Source organism: Delphinapterus leucas, chromosome 12, assembly GCF_059928025.1.
Source record: "Delphinapterus leucas isolate spDelLeu-1000000601 "Yukka" chromosome 12, BTC_Dleu_Yukka2, whole genome shotgun sequence".
Taxonomy (NCBI): domain Eukaryota; kingdom Metazoa; phylum Chordata; class Mammalia; order Artiodactyla; family Monodontidae; genus Delphinapterus; species Delphinapterus leucas.
In genome coordinates this window covers 21,383,691-21,409,242 of record NC_143140.1, presented here as the reverse complement: position 1 = coordinate 21,409,242, position 25,552 = coordinate 21,383,691, and the positions used below count along the sequence as shown (strand labels likewise).

At 38.5% G+C, this 25,552-nt stretch overlaps 1 protein-coding gene across 4 annotated transcripts in view; it reads right to left on the bottom strand.

Moving 5' to 3' along the window:
• The window catches only part of TTK (TTK protein kinase), a 46,030-nt gene extending 36,839 nt beyond the window's left edge, over positions 1-9,191 (bottom strand). For 2 of the 4 annotated variants that reach the window (XM_022590330.2, XM_022590331.2), the window contains exons 1-7: positions 7,711-9,191; positions 6,442-6,582; positions 3,875-4,097; positions 3,398-3,504; positions 1,062-1,205; positions 277-388; positions 41-113 (exon numbers count right to left, since the gene is read on the bottom strand). In XM_022590330.2, the coding sequence (XP_022446038.2) occupies positions 41-113; positions 277-388; positions 1,062-1,205; positions 3,398-3,504; positions 3,875-4,097; positions 6,442-6,580 (798 nt within the window). In that variant the 5' untranslated portion in view covers positions 6,581-6,582; positions 7,711-9,191. The remainder of the gene's footprint in view (positions 1-40; positions 114-276; positions 389-1,061; positions 1,206-3,397; positions 3,505-3,874; positions 4,098-6,441; positions 6,583-7,710) is intronic. The other 2 variants (XM_089921761.1, XM_089921762.1) reach the window with 2 other exon arrangements.
• Between the last annotated feature and the right edge of the window lie 16,361 nt (positions 9,192-25,552).

Sequence of the window (25,552 nt, the reverse complement as noted above, 5' to 3'; positions counted from 1 at the left end):
CTCACCACTACCATTTTAATCAGAGTTAAAAATAACTTACTCGTTTAGCTTTGTTTGTTTGTTTCAAAGGATTTCGATGGCCTATCTCTGCATCTTGAGGGGGTATGTTCTCCCTAAACAGAAAGAAAATACTCCTGATTTTTAAAAGAATAATATTGACACATGCATTTTCATCAACTGTTAAACACTGTTATTGTAACATGAAAATATATATGCAGATGTATAAATAATATAAATGTAGGACGAGCATTTAAAAAATGGATTCAGTTTCCTTACCCATACAAAAACCTGGCTTTAGTCTGTGCTCTGGAATCACAACTGATGTTCCTATTCGGTAAATGTCCAAGTGTACTGGGGAACGGTTCTTGCACATTTGATACTGTAGATGCTGTAAACATTTGAAATTGTAATTAAATTTATAAGGACATAAGAAATACACAAAAAAGTAATCTCATAAATAAGAATGTTTTAAAAGTCAATTCATAGTAAATATTTGTCCCCAAATAAGATATGCAGACGTGAAGATGTTATGAAGATAATTCTCTAACTATACTTCAAAACTATTCCATAATTATATAACTGTTTACTCAAGAGTAAAGACACATTCCTTATTTCTAATAGCAAAAAGTCATTCTCTTGCCTAGATCAAGTTTTTCTGTTTGTTTGTTTTTAACTGAAGTATAGTTGATTTACAATGCTGTAATAGTTTCTGGTGTACAGCAAAGTAATTTATATATATATTCTTTTTCATATTCTTTTCCATTATTGTTTATTACAGGATATTGAATACAGTTCCCTGTACTATACAGTGGGACCTTATTGTTTTAGATCAAGCTGTTTTTAATGTGTTACCAATTAGAGTTTGATTAGGGAAAAAAAATTCCAACAAGAAAGTAATGACTTTCTTACTTCTAAAAGTCTTACCTCCTTTACATCTAAAACTTAATCTTAGATTTTGATCATTCTAAATAAATGATATTTTTCTATAAAATATTATCCTGAATCCTTTTTTGCAGGACAAAACACCACAGAAAAGTATTAGCACACACTAACGTATTTACCTGATAAACTCTTCTTTTCTTCCTCTGAAAGCAACTGCCTTTTTTGAAGGTTTAAATTCCGAATGGCAATTTCCAGCATTTCTAGGGGTACTGCTCCACTTTCCACAGCTTTATGAAGAAGTTGCTTACTTTTTTTCAAATTACCTAACAAAGTAAAAAATAATCGTCATTTTAATGCAGCAACCTTTACTCCCCAGAGGCGTATTCATCAGGACCTAGGAAAAAAATTTAGAAGTCTTAGGCAAAAATGTTTACTCCAAGGCTCACGCACGTTATTCATAAAAAAATAAGCAATTTCTCACTTCTGATAACAAGTCATGTCAAACAGTTTGCTTGTGTAAGATGTAACTGATGTGATTATGTATTGGTTTATTGCCACGGTCCATTTTCACAAGTAAAAGAAATGTTAGCAAAGCAGTTACAAAATGGGGGCAGCAAAGGTCAACTCAAACAGAAACTTGAGAGAATTTAGTAAAAGGGAAAACTAAGCCTTAGATGTTGCAACAGTCTCAAGAGCATCAATCTGTTACAACACAGCATAATAATTATCATTTATAATAACATTTAGTCATCAAGGTTGACATCTTTTGCTAAAGGGAATTCCCATCAAAAGGATTCATGTGAAAAAATGTAACAATAAAGATTAATCTTTAGCTACCAGACTTAGCTACACCACCCCCAAAACGCAAAATAACTGAGAAACTACCAAAATCACCTTTTGACTACAGATAAATTACCAAACAAATTTTCTTTCAACTGCAAACTTACCCAATACATTTAGTTTAGAATTTCATTTATAAATATTAAATGTATACGTCATGTATGTTATGAAATGTGTTAGCATTTTGGGGAGCCACTAGGCTATACTATGCACTTGGCACTTGGGTGTAAAAATGGTTAAGAGTCAGCCTCTAGCTTCTCACAGTTTACAAATTTTAAGAACATAAACATATTTGATAGAGACTTAAGACTACATTTATTCAGAGTACTGAGATTTCATATATTGAGCATTTCAGGATAGCAAAAGAAGAAAGAAAGGCTTGGACAGGAACTAGTAATTAGGGAGCTTATAAGGTCATAGACCCCTTTGAGAATCTGATAAAAACTATGGAATGTCCTCCACCCCTACAAAAATACACATACACACCAAAAGCACATAGGACTTTGGGGATTTTGCATTTTTCCTGAAAGCCTATTCATCAACCTTGTTCAAAATAATCACAATTTGGACCTCGAGGTTACTACTACATCCCAGTGGTACCAATGAGGTTTATTTCTTATTTACAGATAATATAATTTGAGATTTTCAAAATTTGTATTCTAAAGATACAAGTTTATAGCTGCTGTGGATAGGCCATAACACCTCAAAAATTTTAAAAAGTAGAATGAAGGAGAGAGAGATGATCTTAAAGGCCTGGCCATGCTCTAACGAGCAGTGAGTCAGTTCTCCTAGGCAGGAAAGGGACGATTTTTTTTTTTAAGTCACCTGATAGTGCACAGGATAGATCAGAGAAGATGACTCAGATAACTAGGACTCAGAAGTCATCTGCATAAGTAGAAGTTCAGGATTTGAGTTTATACAGTGCTTTTCTCCAACCTCGGTCTTGGCGAACACTCTCTAAGGAGTTAGCCCCGCTTTGGACATGACTACAAGGATTCTGGCTGAGCCAAAAAGAAAAAATGGTGATAATATGTGTATTACTGGTGGGAAATGGGATCAGGGTTGGAGCAGCAACAAGGCAAATGGAAAAACAGGAAAACGTGGCCAGAGGGCCAGCAGGATAGATCCAAAGGCCCCAGAAAATGAAGAGAAAAGGCTAATGGCCAGGCTAAAAATGTCTGAGGAAGAGACTGCCCTTGTTCTATCTAAAATGTCCAGACTAGGTAGAACCAAGTGAGCAAGAAATAAAAGCTTCTACAGCAGTTTACTTTTTTTTAATTGAACTACCAATTAATGCTACGATTATATTCTGATATATATTTTGGTGCTATGACACCATGGCACAAGATAAACTTATCTAAGCTCTGGTTTAAATATCTTATATCCTCATCCCAGAAATACTCAGTAAAGAAGCCACTTTCCTTTAGATGTTTCCTGAATCTAATAGCACACACGTGATGTTCATGCTTATCTTCCTGGGTTACTCCTCACAAGTGGAAGGGCCAGTATGACAAATATTCTCCACATGTACACTTAGGTAGCATTCTTCCCCCATATTCTCATCTGACGTTTCGCCTCATACTTCTATTTCATACACATGATTTAATATTCGAATGTACGTTACAGTAGGAAGTTATCTTCTACTTAAAATTCGGACTTGACATTTTCAGATTACCTTGTGATAGTTCAAATTGTGCAAAAGATATATGCACGAAAGCAAATTTCTTGCAGTTTGCTCTGGCCATCTGAAAGTAGTCGCGTGCGTCATCTGGCTCTTGAATACTGAAATAAAGATTTCAGAGTCAAGTTTTAAGAAAAGGGACACATTTGCCTAAGTTTGATAACTCCTCATTCTATTTTCCAAAAGACACAGGATATTGTTCTTTTTTCTGTATGTAAAATTAAATAAGTTAATTTTTACAATCTTTTTAGGCAGAGTCTAGAGTACGTAACTTTGTGGAAAAATGCACACAGTAAAGATAAAGAAGGTTTACATTACTCACTTGTTAATTATAAACAAAAGGATTTCGTCAAAAAATATTAAATTTCTTACAAGTAATTCTGACAACATGTTTTCATTTTACCTTTTGGTGATGTAGTTATGTGTTATGTAATGTAGTTAGCTAAATGCAGTTAAAATGGTAATACTTACGCTTTTAATTCAGCAAATCTCACTTGAATTCTAGCAAAACTCTCATTTTGCCCATATTTATCTGGAGGAAGTGCTTCAATTGCTTGATTGTAACGACCAATCAATTTATTTAAAAGGGCATCATTTAAAGGGACACTGTTTTTCTCTAGTTTGAGCAACAAGTTCAACCAGTCCTCTGGGTTGTTTGCCATCATCAAAATTTGGTTAACAGTTCCCGAGTTATCTGAACAGGGGACAAAATATACCACAACAGAGGAAAGACATAAAACAAATGCCAAATTGCACTTTTCTTTCAAATTACAGTTAATCACTGATACTCTCAGTATGAACATACACAAACTCCCTAAAATACTTTTTTTAAAACTTTAACAACTCATGTAAATATAAGCAAACTTATTTACTGTATATATATTTTTATGATGGTATACTGTACTACAAAAAGCTATATATTTTGAAGGAAAAAAAAACTTGGAAATAGATGTCTATGAGGAGCTTTAGAAAACCATATGCAGTCTAAGGATATTGTATGCTGCAGCAGCATAGTTCTATCTTCGCGTCCTAACGATGCAGAGAAAACCTGAGCCTCTCTCACCACCACCAGCACCAACTTTCTTGGAAAATTCTTCATGCCTATTCATTAAAAATTTAGAAACTTACTGCCCTAGTCCTAACATAACCTTTACAACCTTACTGATCCAACATTATATCCATATTCCTCAAACTTAGTTTTAAACCGATCAAACAAAACCAATTTACAAAAGATAAGCAACTAGTATGGTCATTTTCCTCTCCCTCCAATTTACCCACATTTCTCCAAAATTTTCATGTTGTTAATCTATTTTTAACCTTCTTTAGTGTTACTAGTTGTCCTGTTCAGGATATTTTAGTCATTATTAAACATTATTAAATTTAGATTTCTCAGAGAAACTATCGTTCCTTCTATTAGTTTCAGTTACCTTCAACAAGGGTTAAATATTTGCTTTTACAAACAAAATTACTGTTTCTGCTTTTTACTAAAAAAAAAAAACCAAAAACAAAAAAAACAGATTCATAACTTTGTTTTTACCCTTAAATTTAATTTGGTCTGATCTTAACTTCATTTTCAGCTTTACCTCCCATCGCCTTCCTAACAAGTTAGCCTTCAAGGTGTCTAAAAAAAGGTCTTTGAAGATGTATTTCTCATACCCCATTCTCCCTCTGTTAAAACCTTAAAGCATCCTGTCTTATTGGGTTAGTATTCATTCGATGTCAAACATATGTTACAATGTAGCATAGTAGATACTAAATTCTTCTCATCTAGAAACCACGGTTTTAATCTTCCTCAGTATCATGTCTTACATCCCAATTATCAATATATGTTAAGTATTCACAGTTTTGAGCAACTAAAGATTTTAAATAAGGACTTATCTACCTTGGCGTACAAGCTTTGTTACCACTGTTTAAATACACAAAGTGTGGTGATAGAATATCACCATATTAAGAATTTGCTTAACACCAAAATGATCAGTTTCTAAGTGGTTTCAAGTGAATATGACCTGCCATCATGACTAGTTATAGGTTCTTCCATTTGCTTTCAATCCCTCATCCACTTAATGGTTAGTACAGGTACAACAAACTTATCCAAAGGTCACTTTTCAAAAATCTCAACAATCTAAAATATAGTAAAGAATTCAGCTTCTGAGCTAATACTTTTCATAAAACTAGGGCATTAAACTTTGGGCACTTTCACTCATTCATCATTCAATAAACATTTAAGTACCTACTACTTGCTAGGCACCATTCTTAGTTCTGCAGACACAACACGACCAGATAAAAGCCACACCCTCAGAGAGCTCACTTTCTAGTGGAGCAGAGAGACAATAAACACATATGAGTAAATGAGATATAAAGTGACTAGTGCTATAGAGAAAAATAATACAGGGAAAGGAAACAGGGGACACACACCCAACCCCACAGGTTGCTATTTTAAATAGGTGGGTTAGGGAAGGCCTCGATGAGATGACATTTGAACAAAGACTTGAAGGAGGTAAGAGTGGGCAGGTAGCTGGGGAGCGGTGTTCCAGGCAGAGAGCAAGGACAAAGGCACTGGGATAGGAGCTGGTCCAGCACACAGGAGGCATAGCAAGGAAGCTGCTGTAAGCAAGGGAGAATAGGAAAGGCCAGGAGAGTAACAGGAAGATTCTTCAAATCAAATACTGAGTGTTTAACCTTAAACCTGTACATCCTTTTATTGAGATTGGTGAGGTTTTCTCAGTTTGCAGCAAAAAAAGGAATGGAAAAAAAATGGCATACCTATTGATGGCAGGCATATCAGCAGAAATGAGAGCTGCCAATAATGGAAGAGTTATGAAAATTACCTCTGAGCACACTGTAATATGTGATGTTAAGTGTCCTTTCTTAAGAAAGTGGAAAATTGTGGGAATATTTCCACACAAAAGGGTTAAAACATAAAATGTTTGTGCTCTAACTGGTGAGCGTCAATTACTGAGAAAAGTACACCATGTGAACACCCAGTGGTTAACATTTCCTTCCTTTACCGCAGAGGTATTCAAAACAAGGGAACTCACCTGTAGTATCAGCAGAGACTTTATTCAAGCTTAGCTCATCAGTAAGGTCTTCGTTTTTAAATTTATTTTTAATATCTCTCACTTTGTTCATTATGGAATCAATTGTCAATTCTCTGCCACTTAAATCCTCAGCCTCCATTTCTAAGGAAAAAAAAAATCGAACTATTCAGAATTCCTATTTTTACTAGCATTAAAGAAAAAAATGTTGCAACTAGCCTTTTAGAACCCAGGAGACTAAAGCATTATAAATATGAATATCTCAACACAGATATTATCGGGGTAGTATTTATGAAGCTATGTGCACAAAAGCAACAGCATGTCTTTGTAATCTGCCCAGCATGGATTCCAACATGTAAGTCCACCTCTTCTTTCCACCAGAACGTCAATGAAGCCATTGCACAACACAGAAGTTGCTGCCCCCTTTCAAACTTTCCATTTTTCTTCTCGGCCTTCCTTTCACTCTTTTTCCAGAATTATTTTCTCTGGGCCATCTGCAAATTCAGTCGTTTAAAAAAAATGTGATGGTATGTTTGCTTGGATTCTGGTAGTGACATATAGGCATAAAAAAACCCTTTTGGTAGTGAGAATAACCATTCATTTATTCATCTGCTTTATGTCAGCAAACCTGCACATTGCAAGTGCTTTCAAAGCATGATACATACAACATCACTGCCCTTTACTGATAAATGGGGTATCAGCAGCTTGTTCTTGTGCATATCTGGCAGAAACATGATGTGCTACCTTAATCATTCTAATACCAAGAATCTACTGTATTAGTACAGTACTGAGCACTTGCTCATCTGCATGGTGTTGATGTTTAGTCCGCAAAGTGTCCGCAGTCTTTCTTCCTGTCAGTCTCATCTTTGTGATTCTCAAACCCATCAATCCAGTAACCCAGGGCCACTGATATCAATGGCGCCCCAGACCTCGAGCGTAACAATGAAAAAGGGGGATAAAGCGGGCAGCTAGGTATCACCCCTTGAAACCAGGTTCCAAAGGTAACTGTCAGAATCACGGCCACCATCTCCTCTCCCTGTTCTAAAACACCAGACAAGAGAGGGAGTCTCCCCAGATGCCCTGCCAGGCCCTCTCTCCAGCCAAGTCCACATCTACCTCTCGTTTCCCGGGTTCTCAACAAAAAAAAATCTCCGGCACTACCGGGAGGATTGGAGGGGCAGAGAGCCCGCCCCTCCCCCTCCAGCCCGTTGAGCCGCACCCTACGTCTTCTGCCAGGCTGTGAGCCCTCCCCGCCTCGCCCCCACCGCTCACCGGCCCGCGCGGCGCGGCTAAAGAGCTCACACACCGGCCGCCGCCGTCCCTCCGTGCGCCGGCAAGGTCGGACTCTCCGCCGCAAAGCTGAGTTGAGAACAAAAGATGGAATCCCAGCCCCTCTCCGCAAACACGTTTGAATTTCCCCGCCGCGGCCGCCGCGGCCGCCTATTGGCCAGTGCTAGCTACGTGAACACGTCTGCCGTGATTGGTTCGTGTGCCCTGGCACCGCCCCTTCTACTGCGGCCCACGAGCCCAGCCCCGCGGGGTCTTCCGGTCTGACTCTGCCCGCTCGGCGCCGGGAGTCAGAGGGGTGCTGGCCGTCGGCGGGTGTCCCCGGGGCGCCGGTAGACTGGCTTTCCTGCACCTTCCCGTTTAACCAGGCCATAGTTTTGCCCGAGAGGTAGCCACTCCCGGGCAGAGTGACCCGGTGCAAGGAAAATAGGAGTGCGGACGCTGCTCCCAGCATCAGGACCTAAAAGGGGCCGTGTCAGTCGGCCCTTCCCCGCCACCGCCCCCTCACTCCTCGGTTCTTCAGGCTCCTCACTGCCCGACTTAGGGAGGATGCGGCCAGGAAGGATCGTTCACAGCGCCAACTCAAGAATCTCAGTGCTTTTTGTCCTTGAGCTTCCACTAGCCTTAGTTCTTCCACTATACTTAAATGACTGTATGCCTCGTCCTCAAGCCAAGGCCCTCCCCTTTGTCAGAATTCTGCGCAAAACTCACACGCCCATCACTATTGCTATTTCTGAACTCGCCTTGTTAGCCCCCCTCCCTCCGGGCCTGTCCCACTTTAGAGCTCAAGTGCCCTCGGGGGAAGGGCACCTCCCTGGTAATTACGCGAGGGCGAGGCTCTGCGGCTAAGTGGCTTTGTGGTCCAAGGCAGTGCTTCTCTTCATTTGCGAAACGAGATGCCCATTGTACCGGCATTATGACATATGCTCTGTGGCAGGACAGGTTGGTTAGTTTTGTGTACGTGTAGGAAACTAACTGCAGCTGTCGCTTGTTAACTCCAAAGCTGTCCTTAGAACCCTCGCATTCCCAGCTCTGACTAGCCACCCGGTCAGCCTGAAAGCCCTTCCATACCGAATACATCTTTCCATACCTTCTGGCTCTGTATTTTTGCTTCAGCACAGCAAAATGATTTGCTATACCTGGTTGGCTAATCACTACCTTTGCATCATTGAGCCTAACACTGCTTTTAATTGGAGGAATATACTATTCCACCAATTCTTGTTGATCTCTTTGGGGCCTGATCTCAAAACTTGCATTTTGAAATGCATTTTGAAAATTGCATTTTCCTGAAAATTCTGCTACTAACTCTTCTTTCTGTACACTCACTCCTTTGGTGAGTTCTTCCGATCTTACTTTTTTCTTTTTTGGGGGGGTGCCGCACTCTGTGGCATGCGGAACTTCCCTCACCAGAGATCGAACCTGTGCCCCCTGCATTGGAAGCAGGGGAGTCTTAACCACTAGACCACCAGGGAAGTCCTCAAATCTTACCTTTTAAAATACCATCGTTGGGGACTTCCCTGGTGGTCCAGAGGTTAAGAATCTGCCTTCCAAGGCAGGGGATGTGGGTTCGATCCCTGGTCAGGAACTAAGATCCCACAGGCTGCGGGGCAACTAAGCCTGTGTGCCACAAGTGCGCTACAGCTGGAGAGCTGGGGGACCCCAACGAAAGGTCCCACGTGCCGCAACCAAGACCAACACCTGATGCAGCCAAAAATAAATATTTTATAAAATAAAATACTATCTATGTGTTAATTATTCCCAAATGTATAACCCCAGCAGAACTCTCTCTCCTGAACCCCAGACTCAAATATCCACTGTCTACTTAACGTCCCCACTTAACTGTCTCATAGGTATTTTAAACTCAAAATGTTCAAAACAGCCCCTGATCTCCCCACTCCCAACATACTTCCTACAAAATCTTCTCTGTAAAAGACATTCCTTGTTCCATTTTTAAGCCCAAAATCTTGGTGTCATTCCTGACCCCACATCTAATCTGTAAGCAGATTGTGTCAGGTCCAACAAGGTAGTCCTGGATCCTACCACCTTTCTCCACCTCTACTGCTACTGCCCTAGTACCGAGCACCTTCCTCACTCACCTGGCTTATTGCAGTAGCCTCCTGGCTGGTCTCTTTGCTTCTGCCCTCACCTCAATTTGTTCTCCAGCACAGCTGAGTAATCTTCAATGAGATCATGTCACTCCTTTGCTCAAAACCCTTCAGAGCTCAGAATAAAAGTCAAAAGTCCTTACAGTGGTCTAGAACTGCACTATTTAATATGGTAGCTATTAGCCACATAGGGCAATCGTGCACTTGAACTGTGGCTACTGCAACTGAAGAACTGAATTTCTTAATTAGTTAATTTAAATTTAAAAACTGATAGTGCAATTATTGGAAGAATTTTAAGTATATTGGAACAACTGGAGAATGTGAATCTACTTTTTCAACTGTAAATTTTGTGAGCTCTAAATGCAGATGAAGTACTTCCAATGAAAGTGTCTGGTTTAATTTGTGTTGTAAGTATACACACTAGGTTTTGAAGATTTAGTATGAAAAAATAATGTAAAATACATTATTGATAATTTTTAAAATATTGATCAGTTTTAAATGATGTTTTGATATATTGTGTTAAAATATATTATTAAAATTTATATCCCCAGTCACAGACCAGAAGAGACTAAGACTTGACAAATAAAAGCAAGGTAGTATCATGGATTGGATCCTGGAACAAAAAGTGAACATTAATGGAAAAACTGATGAAATCCAAGTAATAGAGGTTTAGTTAATAGTGATGTACCAGCGTTAGTTTCTTAATTTTGACAAAGGTACCACAGTACATATGATCTTAATAATAGGGAAGTTGAGAGGAGTGCACATCAACTCCCTGCATTTTTGCAGCACTTGTGTAATCAAAAATTACTCCAAAATAAAAAAATTCTTAAAATTTGGAATTTTCAAAGGAAAGGTAGGAGAACCAAAGAATGTATTTGAAGGAAATATGGCCAAAAATTGTCCAAATATGGTAAAAGCTATAAACCAACAGATTGAAGAATCTTAACGAACCCCAAGCACAAGAAACTTTACAAAAATTACATGTAGGCACATAATTAAATTGCTCAAAACTGGTGATACATATATACAATGGAATATTACTCAGCTATAAAAAGAAACGAAATTGAGTTATTTGTAGTGAGGTGGATGGACATAGAGTCTGTCATACAGAGTGAAGTAAGTCAGAAAGAGAAAAACAAATACCGTATGCTAACACATATATATGGAATCTAAGAAAAAAAAAAGGTCATGAAGGACCTAGGGGCAAGATGGGAATAAGACACAGACCTACTAGAGAATGGACTTGAGGACATGGCGAGGGGAAGGGTAAGCTGGGACAAAGTAAGAGAGTGGCATGGACATATATACACTACCAATCGTAAAATAGCTAGCTAGTGGGAAGCAGCCGCATAGCACAGGGAGATCAGCTCGGTGCTTTGTGACCACCTAGAGGGGTGGGATAGGGAGGGTGGGAGGGAGGGAGACGCAAGAGGGAAGAGATATGGGAACATATGTATATGTATAACTGATTCACTTTGTTATAAAGCAGAAACTAACACACCATTGTAAAGCAATTATACTCCAATAAAGATGTTAAAAAAAAAAAAAAAAGATACGTGTACCACAATGTTCGTTGCAGCACTATTTACAATTGCCAGGACGTGGAAGCAACCTAAGTGTCCATCAACAGATGAATGGGTAAAGAAGATGTGGCGCATATATACAATGGACTATTACTCAGCCATAAAAAGGAACGAAATTGAGTTATTTGTAGTGAAGTGGATGGACCTAGAGTCTGTCATACAGAGTGAAGTAAGTCAGAAAGAGAGAAACAAATACCGTATGCTAACACATATATATGGAATCTAAAAGACGGTACTGATGAACCTAGTGGCATGGCAGGAATAAAGACGCAGATGTAGAAAATGGACTTGAGGACACAGGAGGGGAAGGGGAAGCTAGGACGAAGTGAGAGAGTAGCATTGACATATACACACCACCAAATGTAAAATGGATGGCTAGTGGGAAGCAGCCGCATAGCACAGGGAGACCAGCTCGGTGCTTTGTGATGACCTAGACAGGTGGGATAGGGAGGGTGGGAGGGAAGCTCAAGAGGGAGGGGATATGGGGATATATGTATACTTATAGCTGTTTCACTTTGTTGTACAACAGAAACTAACACAACATTGTAAAGCAATTATACTCCAATAAAGATATAATAAATAAATAAATAACTCAAAAAATAAAAATTGCTTTTATCATGAGTCATCGTTTTTTAGCTCCTTTTAAAAAAAACTTGGATGTGATAGACTACGCTTTGGCTTTAACTTTACTCATTTATTTATCCTCACCCTCCACACTCCCTGGGCATTCAAACAATTTTAATACATATAATTATGTTCACATTTTAGAATACGGAATACAGCAATGTTTTGTTTATTACAAATATTTTAATTTAGAGGTTTGTATAAGTTTATTAAGAATATTTTAATTTACAGGTTTGTTCCACGTAAGTAACTTAATTAACCTACAATTGAGAGAGAAGGAGGTAGAAGAAATCTTTTGGTCTCTGCATTTATAAATGCAGCTATAAAGCCCACAGGCTTGTGACAGGGCTCACTTGGAGGCCGAGATGACTAGCTTCTCTTTACATGCGGTCTTTCATCTTAAAAGAAGCTAAATGGGCCCCTTCATGGGACCATAGCATCATTCTAAGAATGCTGAGTGGCAAGCCCAGGTCTAAGAGCATGAATGCCTGGGTATGGTTGGCCTACCACGGTGACTAGGAATGAACATAATCCATTAGGTTTTGCTAACCTTCTAATTTTCCTTAAGTAGCCAAATATCTAGATGCAGAGTCTCTTAGTGATTATTATTATGATTCTGACTTGGCAGTTAGAGATATTTGTGACATTTCAAGTAAATTGTACTATTTGGTGATCTAAAGCCTCAACATACAAACACTTACCAAGCATCTGTTTGTATCATGTCTGCTGATGTCCCCATGGGCCAATGCTGACACATGGCCAAATCCAGAGTCGATTCGGAAGGGGATCCACAAGGGCACAGATACTGGGAAGAATGATTCATGGGGCTTTAATGTGGCAATCACCACAAGATCATTGAAAATTGTAACGTATAATTTTCTTAATTATTAAAGTGGGAGCATATTTTGTCAATTAAAGATATCAACCTCAGTGCATGGATTTCATTTTCCATATTTAGTATTTGAATTTAATTACTTCCTTTAACTAGTTCATTTTATTATCAATATCCTTTTGTGTTTCATTGAATTCATAGATTTTTTTTTTTTTAAACAGCATTGCTATTTCTTTTCTCACATTATTCTGCTCTGGATTTCTTTGAATGTAATCAATTAACAATATAGTCATAACAATTATATGGAGAGTCAAGTGTTTTCGTGTTTTTAAATTTTTTCTTTAGTAAAGAAAGTTTAGCATATCAACAGATCAAAAGAAGGTTAATATTTCTGAAGTATTTTTATGGATGAGGTTCCAACTGTAAAATACTATGACAAACAAACAACAACAACAAACAAGAACTACATATGCCACACAAAACACATCTATAGATCGACTTGGGCCCAAGAGCTATCAGTTTGCAAACTCTGCTCAAACTAAAAGTAAATGATAAAATTAATATTTTAGCATAACAAGCCCTTTTTTTTTTTTTTTTTTTGGTGGTACGCAGGCCTCTCACTGTTGTGGCCTCTCCCGTTGCGGAGCACAGGTTCCAGACGCGCAGGCCCAGTGGCCATGGCTCACGGGCCCAGCCGCTCCGCGGCATGTGGGATCTTCCCAGACCGGGGCACGAACCCGTGTCCCCTGCATCGGCAGGCGGACTCTCAACCACTGCGCCACCAGGGAAGCCCCAACAAGCCCAATTTTTGCTCCATGCTATGTGGCCCAGATAGGTCTTAAGAGAATTTAGAATGTTAATGTTTTCCACCATCTGCCATTTTCAGAATGAAATCCTCAATCTAATTTGGAGAAAAGATCTGCCATACAGCAGACTGTTACAGAGTTTTATATATATTCATTAGTGATAAGCATAAAATCAGTTTAATTTATAGTTAAAATGCTATTCAAGAAAACTTGAATGCAAGTCTTTCAGCCAGAACAATTTTAATTTCATGACAATTGATAAAAGTTGGCTAAATTAGGCCTGTTTTACCAGTAATCACTGGTCATCACTTTGTTTGTGGGGACAGAAATGGGATGTGTAGGACCCTCAAAAGTGTGGTCTGCAGACCAACATCAGCATTACCTAGGAACTCCTTAGAAATGCAAAATCTTGGGTGCCACGCCCAACATACTGAATTGGAATCTGCAATTTAACAAGATCCCCAGGGGCCTGTGTACGAGTTAAAGTTTGAGAGGCACTGGCCTGGGATACATTTCTTGATTAAGTGGTGTCTTGTTCAAAACCACCAGGACGGACCTCATCAGTGAGCTTTTGTTGGGAGATGAGAACCATGATCACTTGGGGCAGGGCCCTGGCTCTGGCCATCCTGAGACAGAAATATTTGAATTGGCTCCAGAGCCCCATGGACATTTTGCTATGGGTCCCGTGCAAAAATGTAGGGGTAGCATACTACCGCTTCTCCAGCAGCTGAGAACTGTTTCTATATGAATGCTGGTTTTCTGAGGGGACACACAGTCTCCCAGAAATACTTGCTGTCAGTACATTTTGCTCATACCCACTCCTAAAACTTTCACCCACACTTCATTTTATGACTCAACCTAATAGTTCCCCTGAGAGCCTAGTGAAAAGGAGCCATGGAGCCACTTGCCCTTCTAGAGACACATTGCCATGTAGTATTACATATGCAGTGGCCTTTTCAGTGCCTCACTTCAGAAGGCATATGGCATCAGTCTGTCCCATTACTGGTCATATTAACATGATCATTTTGTTAAGGTGCTATCTGCCAGTTTTCCACTGTAAAACTTCCTTTTCTCACAGAGGTTCGGGAGAAAAGTATTTGTTGTGAGGGGACAGATAAAAATTCTAAAGAAAACTTATATTGTCTTTTCCCAGTATATCCCTCTGTGAGAGAGAAAATGTTAACAAATATCTAATCAAAGATTAGAGAATATAGTTCATGTTATTCTTTTTAAGAACAATAAAAACAATTAACAATGCTAAGTTATATAAATTACACTTGTGGTGGCCAAATCTATATAATCCTTTTAAATTACCTTGGTATTGGGGGTGGTTTTTTCAACATGAGAATACACCATAGAATATCCATATTTTTCCCCATGGGAAGAAATAACGATGGTTATTTCCTTTTTGTACTTACAAAGTAAAATTCAGAACATTATATATGGTTACTTAATTCAATTATTAATGAAAAGATATATCACAATAGCTTTTTTTAAAATAAATTTTATGTATTTATTTATTTTTGGCAGTGTTGGGTCTTCGTTGCTGTATGTGGGCTTTCTCTAGTTGCGGCGAGCAGGGACTACTCTTCATTGTGGTGCACGGGCTTCTCATTGAGGTGATTTCTCTTGTTGCAGAGCATGGGCTCTAGGCATGCGGGCTTCAGTAGTTGTGGCACGCGGGCTCTAGAGCGCAGGCTCAGTAGCTGTGGCTCACGGCCTTAGTTGTTCTGCGGCATGTGGGATCTTCCCAGACCAGGGCTCGAACCCGTGTCCCCTGCATTGGCAGGTGGATTCTTAACCACTGCGTCACCAGGAAAGCCCCACAAAGCTTTTTAAAAATCTTTTCAATATCCACTAAAGAACTTACTCTCTTTAAAGTAAATTTATGGGTAACAACTTCAGTGGTTAAAATGCCATGCTTTTTTTTTTTGGCCAAGACAAGACACTCAGTTTTACTCTTCTTTCAGTGGCAAAAACATATAATCAACATGAATTATTACATGACATTTGGGCATGTAAAAATATTTTTCTAAATAAAGTTAAATCTAATACTGACTCCATCCTCCTGGACTTTGGAATTAAGTACAAATTTTCCTCCCTCCCTCTCTTCCTTCCTTCCTTCCTTCCCTCCCTCCTTCCTTCCTTTTTTTTTTTTTTTTTCCCTTTTTTAAGACTTCATTTTGTTTTAGAGCAGTTTTGGGTTAGAGAGATTTCCCATATACCCCCTGGGCCCACATATGTATAGATTTCTCTATTATCAACTTCTTCCACTAGAGTGGTACGCTTGTTACAACTGATGAACCCATGTTAACACATCATAATCACCCAAAGTCCATAGACACCTTAGGGTTCATTCTTGGTATTATACATTCTATGGGTTTAGACATGCATAATGGCATATATCCATCATTATGGTGTTATACTATTTTCACTGGCCAAAAAATAAAAATGCCATGCTTTAACTATACTTTAATAGTCATTATCTCATTTGACCCACACGACAATTATATGAAGAAGATAGGGAATGCATTATCTTCATTTATCAGGTAAGGAGAACCTTAAAGAGACCAGTGATTTGCCCATGCCCACACATGTTAGGGCCAGAAATAAAAATAGAACTGAGGTCTCTTGATTCCTGGACCAGGATGTTTTCCATTATAACATAGTATTTATCTCCTTAGTTGCTCTTAAAATCTATGATCTGGGGCTTCCCTGGTGGCGCAGTGGTTGAGAGTCCGCCTGCCGATGCAGGGGACACGGGTTCGTGCCCTAGTCCAGGAAGATCCCACATGCCGCGGAGCGGCTGGGCCCGTGAGCCATGGCCTCTGGGCCTGTGCGTCCGGAGCCTGTGCTCCGCAACGGGAGAGGCCTCAACAGTGAGAGGCCCGCGTACCGCAAAAAAAAAAAATAAAACAATTAAATTAAATTAAATTAAATTTTAAAAAAAATCTATGATCTGTTGCAGACAAAGTGCCAAAGGAAAATTCTATCAGTAAAATAAGCAACCTACTAGTTAGGATCTAATAAAATGTGCTCAAACTATGTTGTTTTCCTTTGGTCTTATTCTTACTTATTCTAGATCAAAAAAGAATAAATGAATGCATACCACCACAGATTTACCAAGAAACCAGTTATTTCACAGTTTTGAGGATTTTGTGCCCAACACTAATTCATATATCATCCTTTATTTGGACATCTTTTGTATTATTCTGGACCAAAATCTTACTAGTAATATAAGAAACGTTGCTGAGGGCTTCCCTGGTGGCGCAATGTTGGGATCTGCCTGGCAATGCAGGGGACACGGGTTCGAGCCTGGTCCGGGAAGATCCCACGTGCTGTGGAACAACTAAGCCTGTGCGCCACAACTACTAAGCCCGTGCACCTAGAGCCCAAGCTCCACAACAAGAGAAGCCACCGCAATAAGAAGACCCTGCACCACAACGAAGAGTAGCTCCCACTTGCCACAATTAGAGAAAGCCTGTGTGCAGCAACAAAGACCCAGTGCAGACAAAAATAAATAAATAAAATTTTTAAAAAATGTTGCTGAATCTATTTTTAAAAAATGTTGCCGAATCTAACTCATCTTTGACAATTAAAATTTGTGAGTTTGCAGACCAGCTCTACCAGATAGACCTTATTACTTACAGACTTGACTTAGTTTCTTGGTAAAATGATCTTCTCAGTAGGGCATGAGAGCATAATATTCCTTTCACTTTCTAGCTTGACTTTAAAACTTGGGTTACTTTTATGACCATTTAGGCTCTATTTACTGCCAACCCCCTGCAATTTAATTCTATATATGCTCTGGACAACAGTGTCCAATTTACAAAGACATTTTTCTTTAAAGAATGCCTGTTAGCTCCAGATATGAAATTGACTAATGTCAATTATTTAAAAGAAAAATAAAAATTATTAGAAGGCTGAAATGTGATGGGGAAATCACTCTTGATTTGATTCTCAAAATATGATGGGGGAGTGCCTGATAAACAAAGTAGAAACTCATTGAATGTTTGTTGAATGAATACATGAATTAGTTAACACGTATTCATGACATATATCTTAGCTATTACCTTTTCTAGTAAGCCACTGACATCCCCAGTCTAGGTTAGGAGATACTACTGTTTCCATTGCGCCCCATCATACTTCTGTTGTAATTTGTCATCAATGGTATTGTTGAGATTAGTATCATTATTATTGCTATATTTATTGGGTGCCAGAGGCTGAGGCACTGAGATTAACTCAGATTACAAGGTCACATAGTTAGTAAAGGAAGAGTCATTTGTCATCACTTATTACCCTTTATTATACTCATCTTCTAATTGTCTCTCTACTGCACTGCTGATTCTTTGAGGATTGAACCTGAGTCAGAGTCAGCTTCCGTAATAACAAGAACAGTAGCAAACAACATTCACTGAGTAGTCATACTACTTTACATGGTTGACCTCATTTAAATTTCACAACATTCTTATGCTTAGGTACTATTCAACCTATTTTACCATAAGATACATTTGGTAGTTATTTCTTTAAGATATACCATATGGGGCTTCCCTGGGTGGCGCAGTGGTTGAGAGTCCGCCTGCTGATGCAGGGGACACGGGTTTGTGCCCCGGTCCGGGAAGATCCCACATGCCACGGAGCGGCTGGGCCCGTGAGACATGGCCGCTGAGCCTGCGTGTCCAGAGCCTGTGCTCCGCAATGGGAGAAGCCGCAACAGTGAGAGGTCTGCGTACTGCAAAAAAAAAAAAAAAAAAAAAGATATACCATATGATTGAAATTATTGCAAAAGGCTATAATTATTTTTCACATTTTATTTATTTATGATTTTAAAAATAATCTTTATTCTTTAGAACAGTTTGAATTTAAATGAAAATTGCAAAGTACAGGGTTCCCATGTATTCCACACATTTTCCCTTATTATGAATATCTTACATTCATATGGCACATTTGTCACAATTATTAAACCAATATTGAGTCAGTAGTTTATTCAGACTTCCTTAGTTTTTACCTAGTGTTTTTTTCCATTCCAGGATCCCATCCAGGATACTACATTACTTTTAGTTTTCATGTGTCCTTAGGCTCCTCTTGGTTATGACAGATTATCAGACTTTCCTTGCTTTTGATGAACTTAGTTTTGCGGAGAACTACTTAGATATTTTGTAGAATATTCCTCAATTGGAAACCATCTAATGTTTTTCACATGATTAGGCTGGGGTTATGGGTTTGGGGGAGAAAGACCACGGAGGTAAAATGCCATCTTTATTACATCAGAGCAAGGGTACATATTATCAATATTTCTTATCACCATTGCTGTTGACCTTGATCACCTGGCTGAGGTAGTGTTTGTCAGATTTATCCACCCTAAAGTTACTGTTTTTCTTCCCATTCCACATTGTACTCTTTGGAAAGAAGTCACTACATGCAGCCCTTACTTAAGGAGCAGGCTGTTATGCCCCACCCCCTTGAGCGTGGAGTAGCTACCTAATTATTTAGAATTCTTCTGCAAGAGATACTTATCTCTTCTTCCCCATGTATTCATTCATTCAATCACTTATTTCTATCCATATGGACTCATGGGTATTATTTTACACTTCGGGTTACAGTTCAATGCTACTTTATTTTTTTGCTCAAAGTGTTCCAGCTCTGGGCATTGGGAGCTTTTCCAGTTGTTTCCTGTGTCCCTTCTCCATAACCTACACCAATTTGCAGGTTTTTTCTTTGAGCACTTTTTTACTTCTTGGTACTAAAAGATGTTCTGGGATCCTCTTATACTTTCCTGCCCCAGTCCTAGAATCAGTCATTTTTCCAAGGATCCCTTGTTTACTTTGGTTGGAGAATAGTGTTAGAAACCAAAATCTGGGTACTAAGTGTGCTTGTTGCCAGTAGGGTGTCTATGCTTCTAAACCCTCTCAGCTGACAGATCAAAGACATATGTGTGCATATACTAACCTGTGTATATACACATATCTATACGGAACCATCTGTATCTAAATTAACCTAAACATGACATTATACTTGTGTCTCCAACTCTGATCTATTGCCACATGGATTACTCTAGCCTCCTTTCGTTGCTTACCTATAAACTTCCACTTCAACAGTGAGAAACCTGCCTCATACTATTTGCCATCGATACAGTTACTTAATTGTTCAGTTCCAGCAGATTCATAGAACAATATCAGAATTGTTGACTTGTATGCCTGTGGGAAACAACCTTATAAACTAGAGTACATTGCCCATGTGCGGTCCCTTTTGCCTTTAGTCTTACAGACTCTACTCATTTCCAAATCTACTAGGTCAGCAAATTTCACCCTGACCTTCTTAAATACATTTTATAATACAATTGGATTCTTTTGTCACAGTCTGTATTCCATCCTGGTATTCCCCAACCTCCTAAATGGATAAAAAAATTTCATATGTTAAGGCTCACTCTTTGCAGAAAAGGTCTATGGATTGTGAAAAATGCTTAGTGCTGTTTATCTACTATTACAACTGTCATACAGAATAGTTACATCACCCTACAAAATTTCCCGTACTAGACATATTCAGCCTCTTCCCATCTCCCTAAGCCCCTGGAAACCACAGATCTTTTTACTATCTCTATAGTTTTACCTTTTCAGAAATATCAAATAATTGGAATCATATAGTATGTAGCCCTTTCACACTAGTTTCTTTCACTTAGCAATATACATTTCAGTTTCATCCATGTCTTTCATGGCTTGCTAGCTTATTTCTTTGTATTGCTGAATAATATTCCATTGTATGGATGCACCACAATTTCTGTATCCATTCATCTATTGAAGAGCAGATTGGTTGCTTTCAGTGTTTGGTGATTATGAAAAAGCTGCTATACATATCCATGTGCAGCTTTTTGTGTAGACATAAGTTTTCAGATTTGTTGAGCAAATATCCATGAGTACAATTTCTGGGTTGTATGGTAAGGCTATGTTTAGCATTGTAAGAAACTGCTGAACTGCTTTCCAAAGTGGCTGTACCATTTTGCATTTCTGCTATCAGTAAACGAGAGTTCCTGCTGACCTGTAACTTCACCAGCAACTGGTACTGTCAAGGTTTTTAAAATTTGTTTTTATTTTTAATTTAGCCATTCTAATAGGCATGTAGAGGTATCTTGTTGTTTTAATTTGCTGTTCTCTGATGATACATGACGTTGAACCTCTCGCATGTTTATTTTTTATTTTATTTTTTTAACTTTTTATTTTATATTGGAGTATAGTTGATCAACAGTGTTGTGATAGCTTCAGGTGTACAGCAAAGTGATTCATTTATACATATACATGTATCTATTCTTTTTCATATTATTTTCCCATTTAGGTTGTTACATAATATTGATCAGAGTTTCCTGTGCTATACAGTAGGTCCTTGTCGGTTATCCGTTTTACATATAGCAATGTGTAGATGTCAATCCCAAACTCCCTAACTGCCCCTTTCCCTCACCCTTCCCCCACCCCTGTGTAACCGTAAGTTCATTCTTTAAGTCTGTGAGTCTGTTTCTGTTTATTTGCCATCTGTATATTTTCTTTGGTGAGGTGTCCAGATCTCTTGTTTATTTTTAAACTGAGTTTTTTTTATTGTTGTTGAATACTAAGACTTCTTTGTATATTTTGGATACAAGTCTTTATCAGAAAAATGTTTTGCAAATATTTACTCTAAGTCTGTGGCTTGTTTTTTCATTTTCTAAACAGTCTCTAACAGAGCAGAAGTTTTTAATTTTAATGACTTATCAATTCTTTTTTCATGAATCATGACTTTGGTGTTGTATCTAAGAACTCATCACCAAAACCAAGATCACCTAGATTTTATCCTATGTTTTCATCTAGAAGTTTTATTATTTTGCATTTTACATTTAGGCCTATGATCCAATTTGAGTTAATCATGGTGAAAGATACATGGTCTCTGTCTAGGTTTTTGTTTTGTTTTGTATATGGACATACAATTTTTTCCAGAACAATTTGTTGAAAAGACTACCCCTTTTCCATTGTATTGCCTGTGTACCTTTGTCAAAGATCAGTTGACTATATATGTGTGGGTCTATTTCTGGGCTCTATAATTTTTCTATTTTACTGTGTGTTCATCCTTTCCGCAATATCACACTGTCCTGATTACTGTAGCTTTACAGCAAGTCCTGAAATCAAGCAGTGTAAGTTCCCCAATTTAGTTCTTTTTCAGTATTGTGTTAACTATTCTAGGTCTTTTTTAAAAACTGAAGTATAATTGACCTACAATTATGCTCCACAACATAGTGATTCAATACATCTATACATTACAAAATGATCACCAGGATGTCTAGTTACCGTCTGTCACCATACGAAGCTGTTACAATATTAATGACTGTATTCCCTATGCTGTACATTTCATCCTGTGACTCATTTTTTTTGCAACCAGAAATTTATCTCCCTCGCCTGTTTCAATCACCCCCCCATGCCTCTCCCTTCTGGCAACCACCTGTTTGTTCTCTGTATGTATGACTTTGTTTCTGTTTTATTATGTTTGTTCATTTGTTTTGTTTTTTATATTCCACATATAAGTGAAATCATATGGAATTTGTCTTTCTCCATCTGACTTATTTCACTTAGCATAATACACTCTAGGTCCATCCATGTTGTCACAAATGTCACGATTTCATTCTTTTTTATGGCTGAGTAATAAATATATATATATATACATATATATACACCACATCTTCTTTATCCATTCATCTATTGATGGTATTTAGGTTGCTTCAATATCTTGGCTATTGTAAATAATGCTGCAATAAAACTAGTGTTTTATTTTCTTCGGAAAAATACCCAGAAGTGGGACTGCTGGGTCACATGGCAGTTCTATTTTGAATTTTTTGAGGAACCTCAACTCTGTTTTCCACAGTGGTCGCACCAATTTACATTCCCACCAACAGTGCACAAATGTTCCCTTTTCTTCACATCCTCACCAACACTTGTTATTTCTTGTCTTTTTTATAATAGCCATTCTCACAGGTGTAAGGTGATATCTCATTGTGGTTTTCATTTGCATTTCCCTGATGATAGTAGGTTGAGCATCTTTTCATGTGTCTGTTGGCCATTGGTATGTCTTCTTTGAAAAAAATGTCTATTCAGGTCCTCTGCTCATTTCTTAGTCAGGTTGGTTTTTTTTTTTTTTTTTTTGATACTGAGTTCTTTGTATATTTTGGTTACCAGCTCCTTATCAGATATATCATTTGCCATGACCTGATGGGCAATTTTAAAAGAGTACTTAAACTGCTGTGTGTGGAGGAAAGAAATGGGTGCAGAGAGACCAGTTAAGGGGTGGTTGAGGTGATTACGGTGAGAAGGTGATGGAGGCTTAAGTTAAAGTGTATGCAGTGGAGCTGAGAGAAGTGGAAGGCATCAAGGTATGTTTTTTTAAATAAATTTATTTGTGTATTTATTTATTTATTTTTGGCTGCGTTGGGTCTTCATTGCTGCCCGCGGGCTTTCTCTAGTTGTGGCGAGCGGGGGCTACTCTTCGTTGCGGTGCACGGGCCTCTCATTGCGGTCACTTCTCTTGTTTTGACCTCTAGGCACGTGGACTTCAGTAGTTGTGGCTCGTGGGCTCAGTAGTTGTGATTCACAGGCTCTAGAGCGCAGGCTCAGTAGTTGTGGCACACGGGCTTACTTCCTCCCCAGCATGTGGGATCTTCCTGGACCAGGGCTCAAACCCATGTCTCCTGCATTGGCAGGCAGATTCTTAACCGCTGTGCTACCAGGGAAGCCCCCAAGATATGTTTTGCAGTAGAATTGATAGGAGTTGGTCATGGATTGGATGTGGGTGGTAAGGGAGGATAAAGTGTCAGTGATGACTTGGGGCACATGTAGTAATGGAAGAATATGAAGGAAGAACAGATCTCGGGGGGAATATGTTCTAAGATCTCAGATTCAGATGCCTGAGGCCCATCAAAGACAAAATATCACACAAGCTGTGAGATACACGAGCTTGAAAGAAGGATGTAAGCTGGAGATACACACTTGGGAGTTATAAATAGATGGCAACCCATGGCATGAGGATGGATCACATAATTTAAGCAGGACGTATAATATAAGAAAAAGACTAGGAAGCAACCAGAAAGAATTCTGACATTCAAGGGTCAGAAATAAGAGGAGCTGGTGAAGAAGAATGAGAAAGGGGGACCAGATATAAATGACGGTATAGAAGCCAAGACTTCGCTTAAGTTATTTCCTTCAGGGTCAAGGCTGTTTCTCCAAGATCCGAGGGAGGTCATTCATTTTTGTGTAGTTGTTCATCTCACGTGAGTATCCCACTCACAGCTGCTGCGCCCCAAACACTGCAGTTCATTACTAGCAACTTTCTTTAAATTTAATTACAAATGGCCATTTCCCTGAAGGCATCCCCAGAATATCAGGATGGCTGGTGAAAGACGGCTCTTGGAGTCAGCTAAATGCTGGCCTGGAACCAAGAGTCAGGCTTTTTACTAAGTCCTTGAAATACAGCCAGTTTCTTTCTTTGTCACGTGAATTAGTTTTCTCTCAGGGGTCCCTTTTGTCTTCTATGATGACAACGACATGAAACTAGAGTGACCTTCAGTAAAGGGAGGATAAGAGCGGGGTGAAGAGTTGTTCTCCTTAACACTTTCCATTTATTATCAGATTTCTTGGTCAAGGTTGATATCACTGGTGAAGATGGAGATATTATAGGATGTAGTAAATGAAGGAACTGGAAACCCAGAAATACTCAACTGAGTGTGATAGAACTTTTCTGTGTGTAACCAAGCCAGGAAGAACTGGGAGTGATACCATGGTTTGGCACTCATCACTACACCATTGAATGCACAACTTGGCCTTGAAATATGGCTATGTGAAGAAAGATTGGACCAATGGCATTGATCTATAAAACAGAAAGAGTCTAGACTGGGTGTACATACTGGGGACCTCAAAATAATGAATACCCAATGCAAGATATTTGTAGTTGAGATTCTTGGGAATGGATAGCATATGCTCCTAGAAGTATAGATCAGAACTGCCAGAGGTTACACAGTTTGAAAAAGACCATTCTGACACATAATTCTGGCAGAGATGGTGATGAGTGAGGCTAACCTAACCCCAGCCTCCAATATGCCCAGTTAAAAATTATTATCATAAATCCAGTAAAACACAAATAAACTGGAAAAATACATTTGCAACATATATAGCAAATTGTTAATAACTTTATTATGTAAAATCCCTTATGAATCTGTAAGAAAAATAGATACAACTAATAGAATGTGTGCAACGAATACAAGCAGGCAATTCTCAAAAGAAAGAAGCTAAAATGCCAAAAAAACATGATAAACTGTTAAGCAACAATAAATATCGTTATCTGCCTATCTGATCCGTAATGATTATAAAGCATAATTAAATTCAGTAAGCAGAATGGGGTGTAAAGAAATGAGCACACTTTCATAGATTTTGTTGGAATTGTGAATTGATGTATTTCTGGATGATGTAACCAATCATGTACCAAAAATTTTAAGTTAAAGCTCCCTGACCCAGAAATTTCCCTTGTAGAAATTCATGCTAAGAATTTAATTAGACAAATTCACAAAATTGTGTATACTGGGGTACTAATAGTTAAATTGATATAATAGCTTAAATTAGAAACAAGCTAAATTGTAGTGGCTAAATAAATTATGGAATATCCATATAATGGAATATTAAGTAGTCAGTATTTTTACATAGAAAAGTGCTCCTGATGTATTGTTAAGTTTTTAGAACAGATTATAGAATAACATTAAAATAAATAAACATTTGTGTAAAGCAAAGAGAGCTTATATTGGCATATAAAAATCTGGAAAAACTAAGTGAGATGAGGTTTGGGGGATTTTCACTTCACTGTATTATTTGTTAC